The 27,092-nt window shown below is 43.0% G+C and overlaps 1 protein-coding gene and 1 long non-coding RNA gene across 2 annotated transcripts in view; one reads left to right on the plus strand and one right to left on the minus strand.

Moving 5' to 3' along the window:
* The window catches only part of LOC308463145, a 795,191-nt gene that overhangs the window by 260,400 nt on the left and 507,699 nt on the right, over nucleotides 1-27,092 (minus strand). The window lies entirely within an intron of this gene.
* Nucleotides 1-27,092, plus strand: part of MAD1L1 (mitotic arrest deficient 1 like 1) — a 479,230-nt gene that overhangs the window by 255,661 nt on the left and 196,477 nt on the right. Inside the window, exon 15 of the mRNA XM_080981045.1 lies at nucleotides 7,475-7,565. Within this exon, the coding sequence (XP_080837171.1) occupies nucleotides 7,475-7,565 (91 nt within the window). The remainder of the gene's footprint in view (nucleotides 1-7,474; nucleotides 7,566-27,092) is intronic.

Consider the following 27,092-nt stretch of genomic DNA (forward strand, 5'->3'; position numbering starts at 1 on the left):
TTGAAGGAGCTCTGTGGGGTGGGCAGGTTGGGTGAGGTGTAAAGGGAGGCAGGCCCTAGTACATAAGTAATTGCTGGTGTGGGCTCCCTATAAACAAAAAAGTTTTGAAATACACCCAAACTGTGTTCTTTGGGATGGTGTGTGTGTCTGTGTAAATTGAAATGTTTATAGTAACAAAAAATTGTCTTGACCTTTAATCTCCCAAATATTGTTGTCATTATTTTATAATTTATTATTAGATTTATATACCGCCCTTAATCATAAGATCTCAGGACAGTTCACAGAATAAAATACAAGATAAAAACAAGTAAATAATTAAAAACAAAACAGCTAAACAATAACCATCCCTTCCCACAGACACATATTGTTATTGAAACTGATTTCATAATAAACTAATCTATGTCCATTTTATTTGCTGACAGTATCTCCCCTTCATATTTTTATTAAAGTGTTATGGCTGTGTGTTGGCATGTTATTAGTGTTTGTTATTTGGGTTGCCATCTACCTCACCCCTTTTTTATGAGGGCGGGACCTTTTAAACCTCCTGCACTGTCTTTGTTGGCATTGCTGCTGTGGCCTCGTCACTTATCCCTTGCATTTGCTTTCCTCCCCATGGAACCAGCCTTGCTGTTTGTTTTTGATTTTTACTAGCTGCCTGCCTTTTAAACAGAGGATCTGTCGGCATCCATGTAAGAAAGACTCAGAGTCTTGCCTTTTTGTAACACTGATGTGCTTCCAGCAGGAAAAAAAATAGTCCCCCTAGTGTGCTGTTGCAGATGGCAGAGGTGTACATGTTGTGATTGAATAAGAGAGAAGTTATAAAACAGCATTCCAGCAGAGGGTTCGGAGGCCCTTATAAAAGCTGTGGTAGAAATAGATAACTCCTCATTCTGTTATTAAAGCTTTTACAGCTCCCTTTCCAAGGCAGTTGTACCAATAACTGAGGAGCAGCAGCAACAACAAAAGTTTGGTTGTTTTAATTTAAAATAAAAAGCTTAGACGAAGCCTGTTAGATCTGTGATGACTTGCATTAGTGTCCTGGTCTGATGGGAGACTTTGCAGTTGTGTTTTCATTGCTTTACATTCAAATGTGCTTTCTTTGTTGTCATTTTTAAAGTATGGATGTCTCTGTGGTATAAAAGAAAGATTAAACTACGCATTTCTCCCTTGCAGCTGACTGTGCAAAAGCTGCACTTTAAAAAGTTCTTCTTAATGTGTAGTTTGCTTGGTCTCTAGGCTGGTAACGCAAGGTTTCAATCAGTTTGATATAAAAGAGAGAAAATGCAGCAAAAAAGCGTCCCGTGTTCTGCTCAACTGTCCCAATAGAACACAGCTTCAGAATTGGCCACAGGAATGTCCCCCTTTTTGCTTTACAGCTAATGATCTACCAATTGGGTTGTTTTTTTAAATGAGTCCATCTGTTTAGGCCCCATTCTTTATTTCACCCTTCAGCTTCTGCCTCTCCTCTTATGAGTTTATTATGTGTATTTTTGAGACAGATGATCCAGTTCTGTGATTCTGCTGATGCCAGTGTTTATGTTTCACCAGGCCCGGGCATACTGATTTTCAGTCCAAAACATGTGAAGGACAGAAACCTTGGGAAACCTGTTGCAGTAAATATAGTTTTGGAGAACTGAATAAAGCAAAGAGAGTCTAAAGTTCTCCTACTTTTCTGAAATATGGTATGCATGATGTTACAGGGAAATGTAAAAATTCTGCAAACAATACGCATGCTCTTCTTCTGATTGATATGGTGCAGCTCTATCGGTAAAACCAGCCTTCTGTTCCTTGCATTCTGGGAGCTGGAAGGTTTCAAAACATTTTATCAATGACTAACCAGATCTGCTGGCATGGACTGCAGCACCTTCCCCAAATAGGACAACCTATAGGCTTTTGATTTCCCCTTCCAAAGCCCATTAATGAGTATTAATCTTCATAAATCAACATTTGCCACATCCATTTGCCAACAATGTCAAGGACAGAAGAGGAAAACAGTCGGATTTTCAAGTATTCCCAGGCTTGATGACAACTCTGATGCGTTTGGAAGTAACAAGTTTATAATTTGAACTCTCTGTCCATTCCTCCTCCCTCTTTTGCCTGCTACCTTGAAGAAATGCAGCTTACAACAAGCCCTTGTCAGGACAGAGAAAAAAAGTACTGACACCTGTGAGAACAGGATGCTGGACTAAACAGACATTTTGTCTGATCCATTGGGGTTCTTAAGTTCTTATTTCTGTCCCATGTTACCTCCAGGCTAACCTAAGAACGTAGGGAATGTATTCTATTGTATCTTACATTTGCCCCCTCAGCTACCATCTGCTGTTTGCTGTTTAACTCCAGGAACTTCTAGAAATTCAATATTCAAATACTTCACCCTGCCTTTGAAAAGAGGAGCGGGATATTCACCCTATCCATGGCAGTGTTAAAATTTGTGACCAACCTACAGTGCTGGAGCCAAGGGATGTGAGACTTCCTTGGTTCCACACCTGTAGCATAATGGTTGAGACATGAAGCTATGAACTAGGTGGTCCTGACTTCAAATCTACCATAAATAGGCGAACCACTTTCCCTTTCATCAATCTATCCTACCCCACCTGTATCACATGACTAGTAATTAGTTTTTTTTAAATCCTTTATTGTATCTGAGGGAGGCTCAAGAGGAGGAAGGATTCTGTGCTTTTAGCAGCCTTAAGCAATCTGGTGCTCTGCATGTGTTTTGGATCCCAGCAAAATGGTCATGCTGACTGGGACTTATAGGAGTTGCAGTCTAAAACATCTGAATGTCAGGTCACCTGGTTGAGAAAGACTATTATAGGTGTCTTCCATACAGACCTTGTGATTAAACACACACTTTTGAAAAACAAATGCAGAAATGGGAGGACAAAGACACCCTGTGTTAATCCCCCAAATCTGTATTCATAGCCTATGTGTGAGGGCTCTAAAAAGAAAGATAGAAACCCTTTGTTTTCTTTTTCTTTAATATGGAAAATAAATTTTCCCTGGGAAGCTTGAAAGACTTTATCTATTTCCCCTCCTCCCTTCCTACTCATGAGAACAAAGCACTCTTTTTATCAAACATTTTATAACATTAAATGTGAAATTCTTTTCCAACATTATTACTTCTGAGGAGATGACAAAAACAATATTAACACTGTCAGTCCCTCACTTACACCCTGCCTCCCATAAAGCACATTAGCTGTATGACTAAAGGCTGATTTTGGCATTTGATTCTGTTGACCATGCTGTAATGAACAGGTTTGCAGAGTAACAGGTTTTACCTGAATGAGGAGGAGGAGGAGGAGGATGAAGAAGAGGAACATAACTATTAGGTTGGCTTTGTTTGTTTTTTAAACCCCCGAAGACTTAAGTAGCAGCAGATGAAGAGACCTCTTCAGCTGGAACAAATCTTAACGTTTTCTTTCTGCTGTCAAACAAGTACTCCAGTAAATCCTAAATGTTGTCTATGGATTTAGTGACTGGGTAGAGCCTCAGTAATTCTAAAGAAAGTCATGTTCTTGCCAGTGTCCATTAGTCACACTTGCTGGAAGTTGTGCTGCTCCCAACATCCCGTGTCGCTGCTCTTTGGAACGCTTAGTCTGAAGGGTTGTTGCAGCCACAGGGTTCATTTCCCCTCTGTTTTATGCCTGGCCACAGCACTTGCTGTTGTCTTTTGAGTGTTCTACCCCCCATCTGTGTTTCTCATAATCCTGATGTTTCCTTTGTGGCTACTGAAAGGTTTGTGTGATATAACAATGAAGACAGTGATTTTTCAGCCGGCTAGGTATATTTAGCTTTCTGGGGGTTTCCCAACAAGATCAGTTAAGACAGAATGTGTTCCCAGGAGACTGCCTCACCATCACTGCAATCCTGTCTCCTCCCTGCTCTAGAGCAGGGGAAGCCCATGTGATACCCTCCAGATATTGCTGAACATTGATTTCCACCGGCCCCAGTCAGTGCAGCCAGTGACCAGCACTGATAGGAGTTGTAGTCCAACTTCTGGGGCACACCATGTTTCCTATCCCTAAGCCAGGATGTCTTTTCAGTTCATACAGGATTATGGAGGTGCCCTTGGCAGTGCCCTCTTTTCACAGAGTATCCATGCTCTAGGATAATCTATAATGGTGTAGGTTTCATAGTAGATAGATTTGGGGATCCTTGGAAGACAAATTCATTTGGGTTGGGTTCTCTGAAGGGAGAGAGGTTTTGAGAGAGAGAGAGAGAGAGAGAGAGAGAGAGAGAGAGGGAGGGAGTGCATTAAAGTGCTAGGGACACAAAGCAAGCTCATTGACTAGCCACAGTCCAGCACATAATTTATTCAGATTTATAGGTCTTCCTATACCAAAGACCCATAGGGCTTAAGAGCAGTTGTATGTGAACTGGTCTCTATCCCCAAAAGGCTCAGTTTGACTGGGCATATAGATGAACTAGTACTTGTGTTTTTCTCTCTCTCCAAACACATCCCGATTTATATATAAAACTGAACCAGTGCTCTGGTTTGTTTCCTTCTGACTTGAGCAAGGAAGGAGTGGGGTGCACAAGCTTGTTCTTTCAGAGTAAACCATAGTTTGGCTTACCATAATGTGTGAGCCACTCTAGTTTCGACAGTCAACCCCTCTAGTTTCTCCACGCTGAGCATGTGCTGTACCACGTGCTCGTGGTTCCCTCCCAAATCCTTTGGCACATTGCGACCAGCATTCAACCTACTGAAGCAAAGACTGTGTGGAATTTCCCTGGAAAATTATTTATATCACCAGAATAGCACCACACTTAGGCCAATGGCCAATTGGTGCTGCCTTATTTGGGGTATAACCAGGATACTGGAGAAGGAACTTGATCCTAACTTAGATTATTGAAGTGGACGAGAATGGAAAAGCTAGCAGATTCTGTCTCTTGCAGAGATGGAGATGGCTCCACATCAGAAATAGTTCATTCCCATGTTTATGACAATGTTTGCCAGATTAATGTTTCAAAAAAGACAAGCACTCAGTACTTTGCTGTCTGAAATAGAGGATGATCATTGACATTCAGGGGAGTTTTGATTTTCTGTAAGGGGCATGCAGTAAGACTAGCATAGGAGCACCAGGTAAATTAGATGAATGTCGGATGTGGGTTTCTTGCTTCTTAATAAACTGTTGTAATTGTTGGATACAGTATATGCTTTTTATCTTAAGTCCTGAACATTTCAAGTGTGTGTGTGTGTGTGTCTGTGTGTCTCAGGAGGCCAACCTCCTGGAAAAAACAGATTCACAGCTCAGAGCAGAGGCAGTATGGTTGAGTTCTTGCCTTCGAGCTAAAATGCTCTCTGAGGGCCATGGAGGTGCCTTCAAATGCTGCATTTTTATGCCTTCAGAGCCTGCTTTTTGGGATAATTTTAATTTCAATTACATCTGTTGCAGGAAAACCCTTCAAGGGATTTGAAGCACTATTCATAGCTGAAATTCTTTTTCCCTATTTTCCACAGTCTCTCCTTAGAAAGGGGTGGGTGGGGGAAGCGGTTTGTATTCTTTAGCGGCGTTGTCTGATTCATGGCGCAATTTGAACCACAGATCTGCAGTAACTGGCCAAGCAATACACCTTCAGCTCAGCCCTGAAGCAGACAAAATACTAGTGAAGAAGAAAGCACACTTGAACATGAGTAGAGTGCCTGTTCTCTCTGAATAATAACCACAGCCTGCCTGCCTACATCTTCAACTGGGGCATGACTACCAGTCAGTGGAGAGGAGATGTGGTGTCCATTGAAGCTTAGAGTCAAAAATAAAACTGCCAATACCACAATAACTTTATTCAAATATGTGGTTTGACACTTGGAATACTGTGCACAGTATTCCAAGTCCTTTTTTTGCCTTCTCTCGTAATTCTAGAAACAGGGGCATCTGCTGGTGCTGAATGTTGGAAGACCAAAGGATGTGCTTCTTCACAGAACACATAGTCAAACTATGGGGTTTGATTCCACAAGATGCAGTGATGGCCACCCACTTGAACGACTTTAAAAGGGGATTAGGCAGATTCATAAAGGATAAGGCTCCGTGTGCACCTACCCCCAGGATCAGAGGCATGTGGTCCTGAATACCAGTTGCCTTCATGCCCTGCTTGCGGGTTTATTGCTTTCTGGTTGGCCACTGCATAAAAAGGATGCTGGAATATATGGGCCCTTGGCCTGATCCAGCTGGGTTTTCGTTACGCTCTTATGAGCTCTGCGTAGGTTTAGAAATGAAGCCCTAAAACACAAAAATCTCCAGCACTGAAGGATGGGTGTGTGGGGGGGTGTTTCTTCCAAGATACAGATATAAGGCAAGCAGGTTCTTAAGAAACTGACTCCTGATTGTGATCAATTTTGTAGTGAATGGGGCAAAAGAAACACATTATTTTCTGCTGTTAAGTGCTGAAAATATAAATAATCTACAATGTAGCAATTCCGATGACTAGCTTCTCATAAGGTGTCAGCAAGAAAATCTTACTTGACTCCCAGGAAGCTTACTTAATCCTACTTGCTGACAAACAGGCTTTGCTGATTTAAATAAACATTATGAATACCATTTCCAAAGACATTTTTTTAAAAAAAACTTTTCTAGACAGAACAATCAAACAAACTCTTAAAATCTTAAAATCACAAAATGAAAGGCTTTTGGTTATTTCTTCATTATCCTGTATAAAGGTTATTATTATAATCACCACCATCACCATCATTATTTGTTTATTTATACCCTACCTTTTCCCCTGGCGGTACTCAAAGCAGCTTACGGATGAAAACAAAAATTGCTAAAAACATAGGGAAAACGATCATTAAAGAATAATTAAACATTAATAGACTTAAACTATTTGCATATATAAAATATGTTCAAATATGTTCAAAACATACAAATAATTACAATAAAAACAGCAGAGCTTTATTATGGAGGCTCTCAGTATTGGAGGTCACTGGACTGACAGGGTTGTTTAGACTGTTTAGACTGGGCCTGCAGACAAACAGCCCATCTCCCAGCATATAAGAAGCATTTATTGACAGAAATCAAAATCCAAAGATTTTAATTGTTGTTAACTATCCTGGGTAAGGAACCAATGACTTGCTCAATTCATTGTGACTCTTGAGCAGGAGAAGATGGGAAGATGTGAGACTCCAAATGCTGTTGGACTCACTCTTATTTGCTCTAGCCAGCATGCCCATTGGTCAGGAATGATGCAGGCTGGGTTTCCAGTAAAATCTGGAGGGTCACAGGTTTCCAATTCCTGCACATGAGAAATGAGCATCCTCTTGGGTAGGATTTCTACAGGAGGGGAACCACCATTCTTCCTTCTTGCCTGTTCTATAAATATGAGACAGAGGCAGTAGAAGACCTTGGTTGGCCTGAGGCTGAAATTTTTCCTTGGCCACATGTGTTGTTCACTGCTCAGCATTTCTCTCAGTTATTATGAGACTTATTTGTGGCACAGGTATGAAAAGCCAAGGTTCCAGTTTGTCTCTTTCCCCCCTTAGATTAAAGATTGAAGAACTGGAGACTGAACGAAGCCAGTTGAAAGAGGAGAACAGAAACCTGGAGATGAAGATGGAACAGATTACTCTTCAGGTAATAGCATCAGGAAGCTTGTCATGGTCTGGCTTACAGCCCTTGGACTGATGGCTTGGGGGTGGTATCTGGTATTTCTGCCCTTCCTCAGCCGGGAACAATGTTTCAGATGCTGAACCCATCCTGCACTCTCAGCTTTTCATAATGATTTCATACTAGGGTATTCCTTATAATATTTTGTACACTCCAATAAAGACCCTGGAGTATTTTCTGTTATTGGATAACTGGATAATGTTTTGTTCAGAGGCCTGGAATGCTTAGAAATAAGAATCTGAGTGCAGACTAATAATCAAATGTAGAGTTTAATGTTACAATTAATTCCTTGAATGCAGGCATAAGCAAAGTCCTATTTTTCCATACATCCACAGCTTCATATTGAGAGTCTGAGGTGCCCTCAGACATGGAGCATCTCTTCTGGCTATTATTTCTTGTCTCTACTGACAGATCTGTCCTCCATGGATGTATCCAGTCTTTAAAAAAAGAAGTGACATGGATTATTGTTGTTAGAAGTACCACTTTTTCCATTGTCTCTGATCTGCTGCAGTTACATGGCTATTTCCAATTTTTTTCTGCTCTGAGTGACTACATTTCTTTCTGCATACTCTCCCCATCTCAGTTATGGTTTTATAAATCTCTTTCATGTTCCTGCATTGTTTTCCAGCTGGGGGGAAAATCTATTCAAAAGGAATGAGATCCTGCTGTTGATAATCCCCTTTGTGCTTTCCTGTACTACATACATACATACATACATACATACATACATACGCACTTACGAATGTACCTACATAAATTTGTTTATTATGAGGCTCAAGTAGAGTTGAACAAGTGTCCTAAATATGGATGCACCATCATTGATGGAAATACCCAGCCATAACCTCTTATAGAGATAATGGATTTTGAGCAGCCAAATTTGCTTTCTGTAACTGTCGGGTCCAAACTCGACCATGTGTTATTGTCCCCTCCATCCCATTCATGAAAGTGTTATGGTGTAATTTAAGACTGCATAGGATTATGTCCATCATCTGATTATGTGGCTGACACCCCAGAGAAGGAGGAGGGAGCAGTTCCTTGTGTAAAGTGGTTCCCCACCCCAAACTCGTTCATGTCCTCAGTAGGCCCATGAGGTAGGTCACTGTTGTTCCCATTTTGCAGGTGGGGAACTGAGTCTAAGAAGACAAGTGACTCGCCCACGGCCACCTAGTGAGTCCATGGCTGAGCTGGAGCTTGAACCCTGGTCTCTCAGGTCCAAGTGCAACTCTCTGTCCACTGGAGCGAATGGACTTCTACTGCTGATATTGATCCCGTTACTAATGTGCAAACCTGTGTTTTGTGCAAGCCTGATGCGTCTCTTGGCTTCTTCTATGTTCTTGAAATCAGACCACTGAGGACAGCTTCCAAGATTTCCTTCTATAACTATATTCTGTTCACTGGCCAGGCTTATTTGGGAAGAACTCAGATGCTGCCACATGTGGGTTGGTAGCAAAATAAAGATGATTGTTTTGCTTGTATTTGAAGTGACACCAACACATATCCTAAATGCATTGATCTTTCATCTCTTCTTTCCTTCTTGAAACTGACAAGGATTCTTAACTGAAAGTGAGCAGAGAAGTAGACACAAATTTGATGCAGAGGACCTTGTAGTATTGTGACACAAATACTTTGCAAACGGTGGGATGGGGTGGGGGAGCCTTTTTGCACACTCTTCCTTTGGAATCCTTACATCCACCCCAACTAATCTCATTTTATGAAGGCACCACTTACTTTCTCCCTTCTGAAACAGTGACCTGTGTGGTTGTGGTGGTGATGGAATAATTCTTCTCAGAACATAGATAAACAATAACCAGCAGTTCATTTTGAAATTTGGTTTTTTAAAATGCTGTTTGTGAAGAAGAGAGAGCAGAAATTGTTGTAGCAGTAAAAGATAATGTGTGTTTTGCTTCCTTACTGCCCATCTTTCCTGTTAATAGCAACTTCTAAGGTGTTTATTGTTTGATGCCAACTCATGAGACTGAGTTTTTTTCTTCTCAAAGTGAAGGTGGGGCTGTTGTCTCTGCCTTTTTTACTTCTCTTAGGTGCAGCAACCACAAAATTGTTGTGGTGCTCTGTTCAATTTAATTTCCATCCCTTCCAATACCCCCCATTGCAGTGTACATTGTTTTGTGGTGGTGATGTTTTTGTTTTTCTTCTCTTAAACAACCACACACACACACACACACACACACACACACACTCTCTCTCTATTACTCAGATTTCAGGCAGACCAGACCATTGATTTTATCTTGACACCTATTAGAGGGGAATCAGATTTCTCTTTTATTATCAATCTTGAAGACTGGGATGTGCAGGGGGCGGTGGCAGTGCGGAGAGCAGGGAGTGATGGCTTTGATAAAACAGGGAGATGAGAGGTACTGAATGCCTTCGCCAAGCCATGTTTGGTGTGAATCCTGTCATCCAGCTCTCCTTTAATTGGGTTGCTGTCATAAAAAGTTGATGAAAATGTTGGGTTTGTTGTTTGGATGCCCTAGTCTCCAAGGAGTGCTTATAGCAGCTTTGGTTCTCCAGCAGGTTACAAGCTCATTTGTCTCATATTTCATGTGATTTCCTTGTCTGCAGATAGCTGTCAGTTCAGAGCGCTAGGGCAGCATAGTCTAGTCCTCAGCCATTCTCTGTTTGCATTTGGGAAGTTTGGCAAGGCCTTCTCTATTCGCAGTCTGTGCCTTTAGACCAGTCCTTAACATCCTTCAAGCAATTAGCTTCCCAGGTCTGCCTCCAGCAAGAATGACTGAAATCTTTCTGCTCCCATTTTGCTAATTATCCCATCCTTTTACACTCTTCCAATAAAAGGAAGATGTTCTTCCCTGATCTAGCCACACTGGAAGCAGGACTAAAGCATCGAAAAGGATTGCCAAAGAAGATTTCAAGTGTTCTTTAACTTAAGAAGGGCTGACACTATCCTATGAAAGCGCTTAGGTAGCTCATAAAACCCACTGATTTGAACATCAAATTTATTGTTTGCAGATTGCAGGTCCAGTTGTGACTGAAGCAGGCTGCCTAGGATGGTCATCATCATCATCACCATCATTTTATTTGTATGCCGCCTTTCCATAGTTAAAACAATGCTCATGGCGGCTTACAACATGGCAAGATTTACATAATTAGCAACATAACAAAAGTCATAAGCAATAAGTAAAACATCAAAATGTACACAACCAAATGGAAAACAATTTCCACATAAATCATAAAATCTAAAACCAAGAATACAGCATTAATATCAATCACAAAACAAAAACAAAGCCCTCTCTGCCCAGCAGCAGCAGGCTGCTCCACCCCAGCCAGGTGGAGAGAAGCAGGGCAAGGCCCTTCAGGCTCCCAGCAGGTCAGTCCAGGGCAGTAGCAGTAGCAGTGGCAGCAGCAGGTCCCAAATGGTACTATTAAACATTTGGGGTTGCTCTTAGTAATCCCACTATGGTTCTGCTGCAGATGTGCATGCCTTCTGGGCAGGTGCAACTGATACCATGTATGAAGGTAGCACTTGGTTCTTGGTGACAAGACTGTGCCCTGCACCTTAGCCGCCAACTCTGCTGCCACCTCCTCTAGTTCATCCCACCCCTCACTTGTCAAAACCCCCTCACCCTGAGGAGGCGCTCTGTTCTGCAGGAGAGAGAGCCAGCAGATCTGCTTCTGCTCTGACACTGAGAGTCTCAAGAGGAAGAACTTTCTCCTCCATCCCTGGGTGCCCACCTTGCATCCCATCTGCTTCTTCCTCCTCTTCTCCTTCCTCTTCCTGGCAGTCCGGGGCTGCCAAAGCATGCCAGATCCTGATGGACATGAAGGGCCCATGATAAGAGCTGGTATGCTCAGCATCCAGGTGATAACTGTTCCCCAGATCTTCTATTGACCATACACCAATGTATTCATAGAGATATAAATGGCATTGGGGACAAAATCAGGCTCTGTGGCACCCCATAGATCAACTGCAAGGAAGCTAAGGCACAGTCACCCATCAGACTCTCTGGAATTGACTAAAACCACTGTAACATAGTGCCCCAATCTACCGGGTCTAATCAGAAGGTTATTGTGGGTAATGGTATCCAGAGCCATTGAGAGCTCTAGGAGAATCAATAAGATCCCATCCCCCTGTCATTCTCCCTCCCCCTAAGAAGGTGATCAGGGTGACCGAGGCCAATTCTGTCCTCCAAGTGGGTCTGAACCCTGACTGTAATGGGTCAAGATAATTAGCTTCATCCAAGAGTAGACCATCGGCAGTAGAACCACCAACACCCTCTCAGTCACCTTGCCCAGAAAATGTGCATTGGTGACCAGGCAGTAATTGGCATAAATGTGTGGTTCCAGGTGAGTTTTCTTCAGGTATACCACCACCACTACCTCCTTGGGGCAGCAGAGACTGTCACATCATGCAACCAAGTGTTTGCCGTGCCCTGGATACATCCATAAGCCTGAATTTGTGGGGCCACCTATATATAAGCCTGGTAAATTCATTTGGCTGTGTTAGGTGAAGCAGTAAATTAGCATTGCTTTAAATTCATTCCGTAATATGGTATTTTATTTATTTATTTTGAACAAATAATTAAATCAGAAATTTTCTAGGTATCTTTTTACTGTGTGGTTACAGTCTTCTACCACATAAACACACTGATGCTGTAGAGAGGGGTTTGTCCAGCAAAGGTGATACAGAGAGTAAGAGGAGATGGTGGTGATAATGATGATGATTCGTAACATTGCTTTAGAGTCAATTGCACAGGAGGGGCTGTACAGATACAGAATGGAAAGAAGAATCAGCTTGTGCCTTGAGGGCTTGCTGTCTCATTTGCTCCAGAGGAACCTAATTGAAGATCCAAGTTCACTTCCAAATGAAATAAAGCCTGAATTCCCCATAGGCACCAGCAGGCTTTATCACAGAAGCATATCTCATAGCCTTTCCACGTACTAAATATCTATTTAATTCTTGTCTCACCTGTGACATCAGCACCACACACAGCTGGGAATCAGCGAAGGCACTTGCAATTCTAAAAATATCCCAGGCAGCAGAGTGTGGAACTGCACTGCTTTGGAATATGTGCGGTGGAAAATATTGCATTAATCCCTGGAGTTGGATGCTGCAGCTATGGCAAATGGATGGAGCTTGTTGGGTGTTGCATATTCCCATTGGCCACTACTTGTGACCAAGAAAGAAAGAAAGAAAGAAAGAAAGAAAGACATGTACATTCTTGGCTGCAGATAGCAGATTTTGAAATATTAAAAGCCAGCAAATTGTCAATTATGTTGCTATATTTTTACTGTTTGGATTATCTCCCTCAGGCACTAAAATATAGTGGGCTGCCTCTTCCCACGTGCTTTGACTTGACCTACAGCTTGTTAACTAGTGTGTGTTTGCCATGAAATTACAAGCACTCAAGGGTTCAGCATGAGTTATTTGAATGTTGCTGTGCTGTTTTGCTTTTTTAAAAAACATCAACAACCAACAACTCACTTTTATTTGTTGTGTGTGAAAGTCCTACAAGTCTAGGCATATCTGTGGTTCTGCAATACATATATTCTCTTATGAAAATAAATCGCATGGATTACACAAATGTATTGGGTTGATGTAATTTATATAGATGCACAATTTGGGACAAGTTAGGTTGGATGTTTGTGTGTGTGTGTTTCTGTCTCTTTGTGTAATGAGCACAATACATAGTAAAAGGAGCATAGTTATGCAATTGCCTGCTGAAAAGTAAAAGAAGGCAGTATATGTAGCAGGTTGTTTCTGTTGTACATGTGGTTCAGGCACATGCCATGTTTGCAGACACCTTTGTCTGCCATCAGCCTTGGGGCCTGAAGCCAGCTCCCTGTAGAACACATCCTTGGGGATACTGCCATTTTCCAGTCGGTGGACATGACCAAACCAGTGGAAACACCATTGAGACAGGAGTGTGCACATGCTGGGAATGTGGGCTTGGGAGAGCACCTCTTTGAGATGCTCTCCTGCCATGTGATGCCCAAATTCTCGAGACATCACTTCTGGTGGTTGTAAGTTGCCCCTGACACACTTCCATAAAGCAGCATGCTAGATACACAAGCCTGGCAGACCACCATCTTGGTACTGGACATTCGCACCATATTCTCCCACACCCTTTTGGAAAAGCAAGCCATTGCTGTAGCTGCCTTGCAAATACACTTGTTCAGCTCAGCATTGATGGAGAGGTTGCTGGTTATGGTGGAACCCAGGTAGAAAAAGTCGCTTACCACCTCATGCGTGGAGTCACCGATGCTGATCCCTGGAGTACTAGTGATGTCCTGATCCAGGACATTGATCTTCGTCAGGGTGATGGTGAAGCCAGACTCCCTGCAGGCAAAACCACAAACCAGTTGCTGACCCCTGCTGTAGAGCTTCCTTGGAGTGTGTTGTCAAGGCTGCATCATCTGCAAACAACATCTCTAGGTTAAAGACCTTTGATTGATACTTGGAAATCCAGAAGTGAGTTGAATATTGATACTGGCGTTGTAACAACCAGCATTGCAATGCAAACAGTTTGATTTTCTTCCTACTTTACTCAAAACTTGGTATTAGCAAGTGATGAAATTGAGATATTGATGACTGTGTGCAGCAGGCTGTATAACACCTGACATTTGTTCATACTCTTGCCTTGTGTGGGGACAGGTTGAATTATGGCTGGAGGCGCCATCCACCTCCACAGCCTTTCTCTCCTGCTACCCCCTTGGCTCTTGACACCTAGCTGCAGGCAGCATTGATTTTCCTTCACTCCTATAAAAGTCTGTAGCATGGATATTACTCACTGTTCAGATCTTTACTGCTAATAAAAACCTCAGGTTACAGGAAGACGGGAAGAGTCAAGAATTGCCAGGTGATGGTGCCCCTGTGCACCCTAAATCTTTGATAGCTTTGAGGGAATAAGACGGGGTAAGTGTGGCTAGAATGATGGACAGAAATAGGTCCTAGTATTATTTAAAATTGTTCCTTTGTCTCCCAGCTTCAGTGGCTGCTGCCAGATAGAGGATAGCCTGTGGTGACTGCTTTGCAATTGGCTCTTTCGGCGGGCACCAGATATTCCAAAAAGTGGCTTAGTTTTAAATCACTTTCAAGGCAGAGGCCTCTTCTGCAACACTCCCTCCCTTCCAGGTCCTTGAAAGAGCTGGCAACTTGAAGCCAGGAAATAGAGGATTGATCAAATCAGTGCTGCTTGGTGAAGTGGGAGGAAAGACTTCTGAAGAGTTCTCAATTAGCATTTATTTCTGCAAGGAGTCCTGTGTTTACAGGCAGTGGGGTGGCTGTTGAAGTGTTCCTTATGCAAATACAATTCTCCTGCCTTCCCTTCTTCAGAGTTGTAGGGGTATATATATTCTTCAAGTTCTGTGGCTGCTTCAAGGAAGATTTATTTAAAAATCAGCTGTGCTGTGACTTAATTGGATCCATATGCTTAGAGAGGGAGCTTCCACTAGTTAGGGCCACTTCTAATTTGTTCACAGCTGGTTGGTGGAGGGAAAATTCTGGTTGTAGCTCAGAGGCGGGCGGGGACAACAACATCTCTTAATCTTTAAGACTCATAAGGCTTCAAGCAAGGAAAGCACTGCTGCTTCTGGAGTGTGATGTTTATCTGCATTTCCAGATGCCTTGCAGTGATGGTTTTATTTCTGCTTGAGAAGGATTAGCAGGGGGGTGTATTAGTAAACATGGATAGTTAAGTGAAGCTATCCTTTCCCAGAAGAGGACCAAAGCTCCAAGATTCGGTGGATAGACCTCCAACAAGTTGGTAAGACATTTCTCTAGCTGGTAGGCTCCCACCTACATAGCCTTGAAGACTTATGGTCTATACTGGTGCTGAGTAGCCCTCCACAACGAAGCACCCACCTCATTTTCTGGTATTGGAGGGGTGATGGAGTGAGTCTAGGCGTCTTTGCCAACGTGCTGCCCCCCAGAGGTGTTGGACTGCAACTCCTACTGGCGCCAGGTTAGTAAAGCCTGGTGTAGGTGCAGGTTCTCTTTAGGGCAGGCATAGGCAAACTCGGCCCTCCAGATGTTTTGGGACTACAACTCCCATCATCCCTAACTAACAGGACCAGTGGTCAGCGATGATGGGAGTTGTAGTCCCAAAACATCTGGCGGTCTGAGTTTGCCTATGCCTGCTTTAGGGGAATCCACAATAGATCCTTCTGCATACAACCAGAATTTTCCTCTCTCTACACAGCTTCTCCCTTAATCCAGTCTTTGATAACTTATTTAGAGGTTAGGACCTGGTGTAAATGTGAAGTTACTTGACAGATTCACTGTTAGGCAGTAAGCAGGATTGACAAGCACATGCATCCATTTACACTGCCAGGAAAACAAGGTGAGAAGCCATCCTGTCAAGGTGCCCTTCTGTTAAGCCATTAAGGACTCCCTTCAGTCTCCCCCTCCTTGCCCCTTTTCACAGACTTCTTTTTCACAGCTTGGACTCCACAGCACTAACCAGCCTGTTACCAGAACTTCAGTCACTTAAGAATGAAGGCAAGCTGCATGCCAACCTGGCAGTTTAAGAATTCGTATGTGAATTTTGTACAGTGTGAGTCAGCAGACTGTTGGGGCGGAAACACCTCTGCTTGAAGAACCACGTAGGTTGATTAGGATTAATTACAAATTATCAGGAGCTGAAAATACACAGCAGGGGACTCGGTATGATTGTCATTAAAGAAGGAAATATGCACATGGGAACAAGCCTGTGTGCGTGTGGGTATGATAATTTCAGTACTACTTTTGGAAGTCGGAATATAAATGTTTTAAAACTAAAGAAAACTGCTTGTGTCCCCCCTCCCTAAACACGTACACTGGAATAATCGGACTTGTAAATAGCCACTCACCTGTTTTCCTGTGCCAATTAAGGCAACCAAGCAAGGAAGTCTTTGCAAATTGGAAGGGAGATGTGTTTTCTTGTACTTCTTAAAAAGAAAACAAAAGCAAACTGGGAAACTTAAATATTTGTGAGCAGACAAACTAGCGAAATTTCCTGTGGACTAGTAGCATTTGTTTGCCAGTGTGATGTTTGTACCGGAATGGGGAGACCCAGGTGCGAATCCCTCCTTTCTCTCCAGATGTGCTTGGGCCAGTCAATATATACATTAATTCATTTTTTTCCATGTTAAATAACACTTGCCCTGTTTATACTCACAGCATCCCTGTGAGGTGGGCTGTGCTGAGAAATAGTGACTGTCAAGGTCAGCCAGTGAGCGCCATGACTGAGCAGAGATTTGAGCCCAAGTGTTGCCTGGCTCGCTTCTGCCACTAACTACCACACCACTCTGGTTCTCTTGGGCTTGGAGTTTTATACTTGTAGAGCAAAAGTCTTCACAACACACACTGACTTAAAAAGGAGTGAATATGTCTTATATTAAATCCACAAAGTTCCCAGATTCACGGCTCATGAGGGAAGCTGTTTTAGCATCTTTCTGTAGCTCTCTTCAGTGCTGGTTAATATTCACCTTATACATTTCACATGATGTTGCCAAAATGCACAAACATTTTAGCCTCCTACTTCAACCAAATGATATATGACGAATCCCTATCACAGGAGTAGATTAACCGGGGTGGGTGGGTGTGTGTGTCTGTTTTCTGGGAGAGAAGATATACTCTCCTTGGCTGGGGATGTTCTTGATATCCGCATTTACTACACCCGGGGTCCTCAGGCTCTTTAAACAGGGGGCCAGTTCACTGTCCCTCAGACACTGTTGGGAGTTGGACTAGAGTTTGAAAAAAAAGGGTGCCTTTAGGTGCCAGGCAAAAACGTTCCATTTTAGCCAGGCTTTTGGTTGATTTGATTGACATCCTATGCCCTTTTTAATGTGGTTCTTTTGGGGGTGGGGAGATGTTATTGGGTTGTTGTTTTAATTTATATTATATATATATTGTGGTTTTAGATTTTGATTTTGTTCTGTGAACTGCCCTGCGACCTCTGAGTATAGGGCAGTATATAAATTCAATTACTAATAATATTAGTGACTCAGTGGCAGTCCCAAATTCAACCCCTGGCATCCCCAGGTGGCGTTGGGAGAGCCTCCTGCATAAAACCTTGGAATGCTGCTGCCAGCCAGGGTAGGCAATACTGAGCAATGGTTTGGTTTGGTATAAGGCAGGTCCCTGTGCCTCTTTCTCTTCCTCCTCCTGCTTCTGCTCACCGGTCTGTTGCAAGAGCTGGCTGCTTGTCGGGAGAGGCTGCCCATTCTCTGGGCTTTGTTTGGGGCCTCTGCCTCCAGCCCATGCGTGGAGGCAAGCGCTCTTGAGCTGCCATGGCGACCCAGGCACCACACGGCCCCTGCCTCTCCGCAGGAGGCGCCTGTGAGCCGAGGGAGCTCCGAGGACTAAGCGGCGTGGCTGCGGCTGCAACAAGGCGGGCAGAATGGAGAGTCCGGAGCCAAAGGGTCCGCGGTACCATAGCTGGCTGGTGCCTCTGCCTTAGTGGGGAGCAGGCAACTACGGAACACTTGAAACACAGGTGGAGGGAGGGAGAGACGCAGAGACACCCCTCTGCCTTAGCAGAAAACTATGAATTCCAGCATGCAATGCGGCCGCAGAGAGTATGGTTAGGCCGGGCGCGGAGTTGTTGCCGAATGCTTTTGTTGCATTCAGTCAGAATACTTCACCACTGCTTTGCCGCTTGCCCTGGCTGGGCAGGCCGGATTTAAGACCCTGGCAGGCCAGATATGGCCCGCGGACTGTAGTTTGAGGGTCCCTGTACTACACCAAGCAGGTGATTGGGCTGCATGGCCTTCAAGAATGCTTCCAACTCGATTCTCTGAGGATCACCTTTATGAATTGGACTTCACTACTTCTTGTCCTGCCCTGCAGTTCTAACAGCAGCCTCGGTTCTGGCCTAAAAGTGCTTCTGGGTTACCTGGATCTTTAGAAGATACCCCACTTTCAGTGCAGCATCTCAGATGCTCTTTTTGGGCTGTCAGTAATGTGTCCAGATATCAGTACCTGATGCAAGGCTGCCTAGCTACCTCCCAGGCTGTTTGCATGTTGCCATTGAAAGTTCCCCCTTTCACAGTGCTCAGGTGGGTCCCTGCAGATTCTAGAACTTGGAGATCGGTAGAATAGAATCAGTGGTGTTGCATGATTCAGCTACGTGTTAAAGGTATTTTTATATTTGTCTGCAGTCCCCTTTCCCCTCTCCCGCTACCACTCGCAGTCACTCAGAGCCTCAGGCAGGAGACAATCCAACCTTAGCTGCGAGGAGTAATCTAAGGTGAGGCAAGAATCTGCACCCAGACAAGTGAGGGTTGATTTGCTGAAATGAAAAACCTTTTGGCCCATTTTTGTGCATCGGCCACATGGATGTCCAAAGGCCTTTTAAGGGAGCTGTTGCAATCCTGGTGGAATTTTTTTGGGGGGAGTGTGTTTGAAGAAGAGGCTGAGCTGAAGCAACCCTGGTATTTTATTTTTTTTAAATAATATTTATTAGTAGTTTCAGAATTATAGAAAATAAATAAAAAATAAAAAAACAACACAATAATACATGAAAAGGGGGGGGGGGAAACACAAAGACCAATACAACAGTACAACAAAAAGATACACAAAAAAAAAACAGAGAGAAAAAAACACAAATCCCAAATTACATATCTATAGCTTCCATTTGCTTGTTTCATTGACCTCCTCACGCCTCCCTTCTTGCATTCTAATTCGATTAGTTATTTCAGCAAATTCTTTCCATCTTTCTCTATTTTTGTTACAAAATTTATCTTAACAATTTAACCTAATAATTAACTCAACAAATCCTTTCCATCTTTCCCCATATTCTGTTATTCAAATTACCTTAATTTATTTAACCTTATCTTACTCTAAAATACCTTAAAGCTTAAATCTTTAATTTTCAAATATACATAACTCCTGATATCATTTCTGCTAGAGTCATATAGTTTCATTCCAACATTTTCCCTAATATTCATTAATTTTAAGCTAATTCCCTAAATAGAAAGTTTTTATTTATAATTTTTTTCCAATCTTCATCCAACGTCTCTTCTTCCTGGTCTCGGATCGTGTCAGTCCTTACTGTCTATTCCATCTAGTCCATCAACCTGGAAGCCTTATGTCCGAGGCCCTTAAGTCTCTTCCATGTCCCTTCTGCAGTTCTTCTTCTTCTTGTTTATACTTGCCCTTTTCCTTGTCTTTTGTTGGTCTCTTTCTTAATTTCTTTCCTTTCTCGTTGAGGAGTAGGTCTCTGGGGAATTCCAACCCAAAATTGTCTCCATCTCTCTTCATCAAACCCGCCCATTCCCCACAGACCCATTCCCCACAGTCATCGCTATAGTCCAAAAAGTATTTAAAAGCATATTTCCAGGTCTCTCCAAAGTTAGGAACCTCCTCAGCTCCAAACTCCCCTTGGCCCACTCCAACTTCAATCTTCAGTGACAGTGGCTTATGCTCCTGTAGGGCCTCGGGTCTCTCCATTTGTATTATTTGAGGTGCAACCGCATCCTCCTCCATTATCTTCTGCACTTGCCCAGACAGTACAGGTCCATGAGTTGGTTCCTGAATGATTTCTGTATCAATGTTCCCTGTTTGTCCACAGTTATTAACCACAACGGTCATCAAATCCGTTTTCTCATTCATCAAATCCATCTTCTCATGCATCTGTTCCAGCAAGGCACTTGTCTTGCATAAAGCAAGCACCCAATCTTCCTCCCAGCTCATCTTTAGTCAAGGTCAGAAGAGACTGGTCCCACGATCTTAATCTCACAGCTGTTGAGTCCTCAAGTATACTGCAGCAACAATTTAACAAGCTCCCTCTAGAGGAGACAATTTCTATTTGTATCCATTTTTTTTTAAGGCAAGTCCAACAAAGGAAAATTACTTTCATTTTTCAGATATTTTTCAGATATTTTGTTTCTTTAGAATGCAAAAGGCAACATTGGAATCAGTTTGTTTCTCTTCTTTAGCTATCTGTCAAAGTATTCCATTCACAGTCAATGAACCTCTCCAACAATTTCTGTCTCTGACACCCCGTTCCCAGGTTAGAGACGGTGGAAACTTATCCTTCTTCACTCCCTCTCCTGCTAAGGTTGAACAAAGTTCCCCCACTTTTCTCCTGCTTCCAAGGGGGTTTCAGTAATTCTGAATGAAGGAAATTTAGACTTTTTTGACAGCTTTCCAGGCTTTAGCTTACAAAGTTTTTGCTTTAGTCTATGTACAAAAAGCGGAAGGCGGACTTCCTGTTTTAAACCTTCCCGCTTCGATGCCAAATTGAGATCTTTTTAAATCCAATTTTCCGTTTCTACTCACGGGTACTTGTTTTAAATCCAATTGTCCACAGGAAAAAGTCAGCGCTCTCCGGCAATGGCTGTGCGGCTTCACTCCGTGAAAATAGCAATCAGTTCGCAGTACCGCGCTTCTCACCCCACTTCGCTCCGGCGCCCCAAAATGGGGTTCCCGGTGAGTAGAGGGGGTGCTCCTGGTGCCCTGCCGAACCCCACGTTCCCAGGCTTCCTCCACCTGGGTCCCCACCTTCGCCGCAGTGGGAAGACCCAATTTCCACGGAGCCTGTTCCTCCAGTCGGAGGAACTCCGCCATTCACCGATGGCGCTGACCCGGAAGTCCTGAAGCAACCCTGGTATATGCTCTGAGGTTGTTGGGCACAGAAGTCTTCCCTCCTCATTCTTTGGAAGGATCATGGCCAGCTCTTTGCATGCTTCTCTTCTCTAGAATTCTGTTCCCAAAAGGATTGTGACCCCTGAATCCTCCCCTCACCATGCCACTTTTGAGCAAAGAATAAAGCAGAACAGTAATAGATTGGGAGAACCTCCTCCTCTTCCTCCTCCTCCTCCTCCTCCTGATGTTAATTATGTCTGTGTACAAATTTCAGAAAGTAAGTTGTTATCTAGCCCTTGGAGGGTTTTTTTTCAGGCAGTGGGGAAAAATGGATTATGTGATGTTCTGAAGTGTGTTCATTCTATGGTAACTGCTGTTGCAATTTAATTGCTTGCTCTCATTTTACCCATATGAATTCTGTTGTGATGTTGCAGAACACACAGAAAAGTAATTTGAAACCTTTGGTTGGAGAGGTAAACATTCTGAATGGTTCTGTTTACCCCATTTTTTGCTTAGGTTCAATGATTAGTTATTCCCCCATTCACAGAGAGAGAGAGACTGAGAGGTGATAGGGCTCTCTGGACAGCCTTGGCCTTTATTTTTGAGCTTCTTTCATGTTACTAAAGCTTTTATTCCATTGCCCAATTGCTTCTGAGTTTTCAGTGGTGTGATTCAGAAGCAGATACTCTTTTTCTGGCATTTTGTTTTATTATTTTTTCCTATTATATATTACTTTCCTTTCCCAGATTTGTTGCCACCACTTTCTGTAAATCGAGATTTAGTGCAGCACTCTTTAGTTGCCTCAGTTCTCTGATAAAAACAATCTCTCCCCATTTAATATTGGATTTTGGTGAAGGTTTGCTGGCAAAGCATGATTTTTGACCCACAGCCTCCTAATGTGCCCAGTCTTACATCGTGAGAGAAGGATTCAGATTTAGTACACCTAGAATGTGGCTGCAATCTTAATACCATTTACATGAGAGCAAGCCCTGTGGAACTTCTCTTTCTTTCTTTCTTTCTGAATTTATAGAGGTCTCAGGGCGGTTCTTAGAATAAATGTCTGAACAGATATGCACATGATTGCTCCATGTATGGTGTGTCAAGTGTCTGAAAACAGTGCAACTTACTGGTAGGATTTTCTCAAGGCTGTATTGTGGGGCAAGTGGAGGGAATAGTATTCAAGGGGGGAAATAGTACAGTGGTACCTTGGTTTTCGAATATAACCCATTCCGGAAGTCCGTTCGAGTTCTGAAATGTTCAAAAACCAAAAACTGAAAGTGGAAGCCTCAAAATGCAACCTTCAAAACGGAAGCCACATTTCCTGTTTGACTTCCGAGGTGCATTTGAAACCAAGGCACTTACTTCTGGGTTTTCGGTGTTCAAGTTCCGTAATGTTCGACAATGGAGGCATTCGAAAACCAAGGTACCACTGTGCAGTCTTTCTAGCACTGTCCCTGTTTAGACTACAGGAGGGGACGTTTCATGTTTAAATTCTCTCTGCTCATGGAAAGCTAGCATGTTAAGTAGAGAGACTAGACTCAATTCCTTCCTGATGAGCTGCATTTCTGGTATCTAGATGACATGTGGCTATGGTGCTTATGATTCTAGGGGCAGGGGGTGTGTGTTACACAATATGTTAATGCTTGCCTGATTTAATCTTGGCTAAATTACACAGCACCATTGCCTGAATCTTGGAAGCAAAACTAGTTTACTCTTGGTACTAAATAATAATAAAGTTTAGTAGTAGCTACAGGCAGGCTGTTCAAAAATAAGAATCCGCTGCCTTCTTTAGAGAGGCAAAGTGGGTAATATGATGATTTCATTGCATTAGTTTCTGTTGATGAAATAGAAGGCAAGTTTTCCAGTTTCAGAGAGCTGCACTTCAGGCACACAGAGAGATGTTTGAGCTATCTAGAAAATTAGATAAGAATGCAAATATTACAATCACTTCAGGCAGGTTTTTCAATCACACGAATCACATGTCTTTAATACATCAAGCTGTGGTTGACAATAACGGGTTTTGTGTTTTCCTTTCCTCTCTGCAGGAAATATCAGCTGTACGCAATTGTTAAAGGAACCATATTCTCTCTGTTCTTGAAAGCATGCATTGTTGTGGATTTTGCGCTCTTATGAACAGTGTTGTGTGGCTCTGGTCTGTGATAAAGGTTTTTGAAGGTTCACTTTGAGAAGGGGTGACAAACGTATCCTTTTCCTCAAGACCTGTTCCCAAAGACGCTTCTCCCCCCATGGCTTGTTCATTCAGGGTATAGGATTTGGCTCAGGGAAGTGCAGTATTTGATCTCCAGCACCTCCGATCCTTTTATTTTTCCTGAGAGTTTCTTTCCACTCTCAGGTATTTCCTGATTCTCCCACATGGTACTGAGAGTCCTTTATAGACATATAGAAGGTTCATGGTATAAATGAAAAGGGCACTATATATTTTCTGTTTGTTTTGGCTCCTGCTCATGGGGCTACTCAGAGCGAGCAGATACTGAAACAAAGGTGTTTTCAGTGCTCTTTCCTGGGATCGCCTAGGAAGCCCCTCTACATAATAAGTAGCATCTCTGTGTGCCAAACTTGCAGTTAAAGCCAGATGTTATGTCAGTCTCAGTTATGTGCCATTGCCATAGCAATCACATTTTTGCCCACAAATGTTAGGCCGAGTTTTGTAGCTGCTAGAGCAAATAAAGTTGCTGTCATTTTTGTAATCTGCATCTGTGTGTGAATCTGGCAGAATTAAAGCAACAAGAAACTTTTGCTGGTTATACAGAAATGATCTAGTTGTCATGTTAAAAAGGCACTTCAGTGTTGTTGAAGATTGTGTGACCCTCTTCCCACAAATGCATAGCCTAGCTTAGATGCATAAGGAAATTTATTGAGTGATATAGAAACTCCTGCCGTACACTGCATTGTAGTTGGTATTATTATTAATATCATCATCATTTATATAAATGCTCAACTCTCTCTCTAACTGCTGAATCTGGTTATAATATAAAACCATGCATAAAATATCCCAAATACTGCAGCTGCCCTTAGAAAGTAACTTCAGCTCAGCTGCTCTCATTCTCTTAACAACTTGTGCTGCCCACTGGATGCACTTCTTCTGTATAGCAAGGAATCTTAGGACTTTCTTAAGGCTGTTGTTTGCGCTTCTACCCTTTCTGCCAAAAGTTTTTATAGTTGAAAGTTGTCTTGGTTTTGCCCTACAGTCATTCTCTTCAACATTCTGGTTTATTCCCAGGCTGTTCTCTGAACAAAGATACTTTCCTTTTGTCATTTGGAAAAGCTGCTGTGTTCCTTGGGGCTGCCTTTGTGAGGCTAGGAAGAAGTAATAGCGCTTTGAGTTTGCATAGAGAAGCCAGTAAGATCGTTGTATTTTCTTCTGCAAATGCAGTGTTGTTGTAGTCTTTGCTAATGAGTTTCTAGCACTGTCTGACAAGTAAATTCAATTCCTCTGGCTGCTGGGAAGAAACGAAACACATGGAGAGTTTTTATTTATTTTTCTTGTTTTGAAGAAAAGGCCCTGAACTCTGCAATAGGAAACTGCAAGAAGGTTGCTATTTGTTGAATCATTTATTTATATATTTCCACCTCACATTTTGACTGGAATGCCCCAAAGCAACTCACAAGATCCATAAAATACAATGGCTGAGCTTACTGTTAACAGTCTTAAAACCATGAAAGAAGTAGACCCATGTGAGGAGAGGAGGGGAACTTGTTGAAATGATAACAATAATCCGCAGCAGCAACAATAACAACAATAAAACTATGCTTGATGCAATACAAGATGGGGGTCAGGAAAAAGGTACTGTATATATGTGAAGATGAACTGCAAACATTTTGGGGAAGTGTCCAAAGATATAAAGTCATGCATGTGTTTGGATAATCTCTGAAATATTATGGGAAAGCCTGCAGCCTGGCCAGTTCATCCTACCATTTAACCACCCTCTGAAATCTCTGTGGTCTCTTCACTTTTGTGTTATCCCCAAATTTGCACAATGTGCTGTACATTACTTCATCTGCATCACAGGCCAGCACCATTGTCTATTGACTCTGCCACCCACAATGTATAGTGCTGCAGTAGTGTCTGCAGCTTGAATTAGTAATGGCACAGGTGTGTAACTGAGCCACAGGACCATTCTTTACAATAAAGAAAAGGGGAGGGAAATCTGTAGCAGACCTGAAACATCCCAGCTGTGGTCCAACCAACGTGGGAAGTTGAGCAGACACAGCAACTCAACTCAGCTTCCCTTTCATACCTTGCATCCTGATTGCAGCATCTGGCAGGATGAAGCATGTGACACTCACCTGTGCTGAGCCTACTCCAGCTGAGGAATCACACACCTCCTCCCAGAGCTAACAAGCCCCACCTGGCCAGCTAGGGAGCTGGGCTGTGGGCCCTTGCCTGCCTCTGTCTCCTTCCGCTGTTCCTTACGCCTCAGAGTCTGCTGTGTTCGTGGAGACAGGGCCCCCTCTGGTGATGGGTCCTGCTGCTCTGGTTCTTGTGCACTGACCCCCATCCCTTCGCCACCCTCCATCGCCCGTGAGTACTTTATACACCAGCCTCTCTTTCTTTACCCCTAGCTTGCCCTGGTGTGTCCCAATCACAGCTACACCTCTCACTGGGATCCTCTTCCTCCTCTATCCTGCCAGTTCATGACAGGTATGGGTGCTAGGAAAGACACTTTTAGAACTTTCAGGGGAAATATGGGTGGGTGGGGGGTTGGAGTAGAGAAATAAAGGGAGAAAGGGTTTAAACAGTCTCCCTATTCCTTTGCTGTAAGTTTCTCTCACTTGAAACTGTTATGAACGAATGAATGAATGAATGAATGAATGCTGTTGGGGCTCAGTTACACATGTTTGCAGATTAGCAACCCTTATTAATGTCTCTGGTTTGCAGCACCTCTTATTTCTGAAATACCTGCCTGCTCTTTGAGCGGATGATGAATTTGTCATCCCTCCAAGATCTTGCCAGGCTGCTAGACCCTGTGCCAAGTTGGTTGTAAGCTGCTGGCTATTGTTTGTAGTCTGCAGCTAGCTGCAGATCATGCTACTACAAGCAGCTTACATTTTCATGGCTATCGTACCCTGTTCATCAAGTGCTGCCAAGGATACAGGTTAACAGATTGGGCAGGCTCTGGCATGAGAGAGGATTGAGTTAATTGGAGATGCCGTTCTTCAGATGCTTTGGACTAAAGCTCGCATTGGACCCAGCATCTTACAGCTGTGCTGGCTGGGACTTATGGGAATTGTAGTCCAAGCCATCTGTAGGCTGGTCTACAGAATGCTTCATGACAGAAAGCTCCTTGAACTCCCCAATTCTTTCTTTCCGTATGTTCCTCTTTTTGAGTTTGCAAGATGTTTTAAGGATGTTGAATTAGTTGTCCTCGAGTTAAATGAGTAGTGGCTCATCTCCTTTCGTAGCAATGAAAAGATGAGCTTGTGATAAAAATAGAAGAGGAGGAATTGCAGTCATGCTCTGGTGCGGTGCCTAGGCAAAGCTCATTCAGTGTGGTTTATATTTCCTGGATTATTATGTATCTCCTCTGAGCCCCTCCTTGGATGAAATGGTTGCACTTCAGCCATTCCTCCAGGCTATCAGAATATAGCAATCTCAGTCCCTGGAGTTGCTGCAGCCTGGCATACAAAACAGCTATAGAAAGAAGGAGGCAAAGCTCTTAATGGCGAACAACTCCCATAACAAGAGGGGAAATGAAATGACAGCAGAATATGGCTGAATGAAATGCATTGGCAGTCATCTAAAATAACCATAAAAGATGTAAAGTTTACGATCAAAGGCTTACCTCAAAGCATTTTTAATGACACAGTCATTTAATTCTTCTAATGCAGATCAAGGTGGCGTTAGAAATCTACAGCCATCTTACTCCCTCTGCCTCATTTACAAACTTGATGCTGGCTATAGATCATTCTAAAAGGCTTTGGATCAGCAA

Source organism: Podarcis pityusensis (assembly GCF_964106645.2).
Source record: "Podarcis pityusensis genome assembly, chromosome: 14".
NCBI lineage: Eukaryota > Metazoa > Chordata > Lepidosauria > Squamata > Lacertidae > Podarcis > Podarcis pityusensis.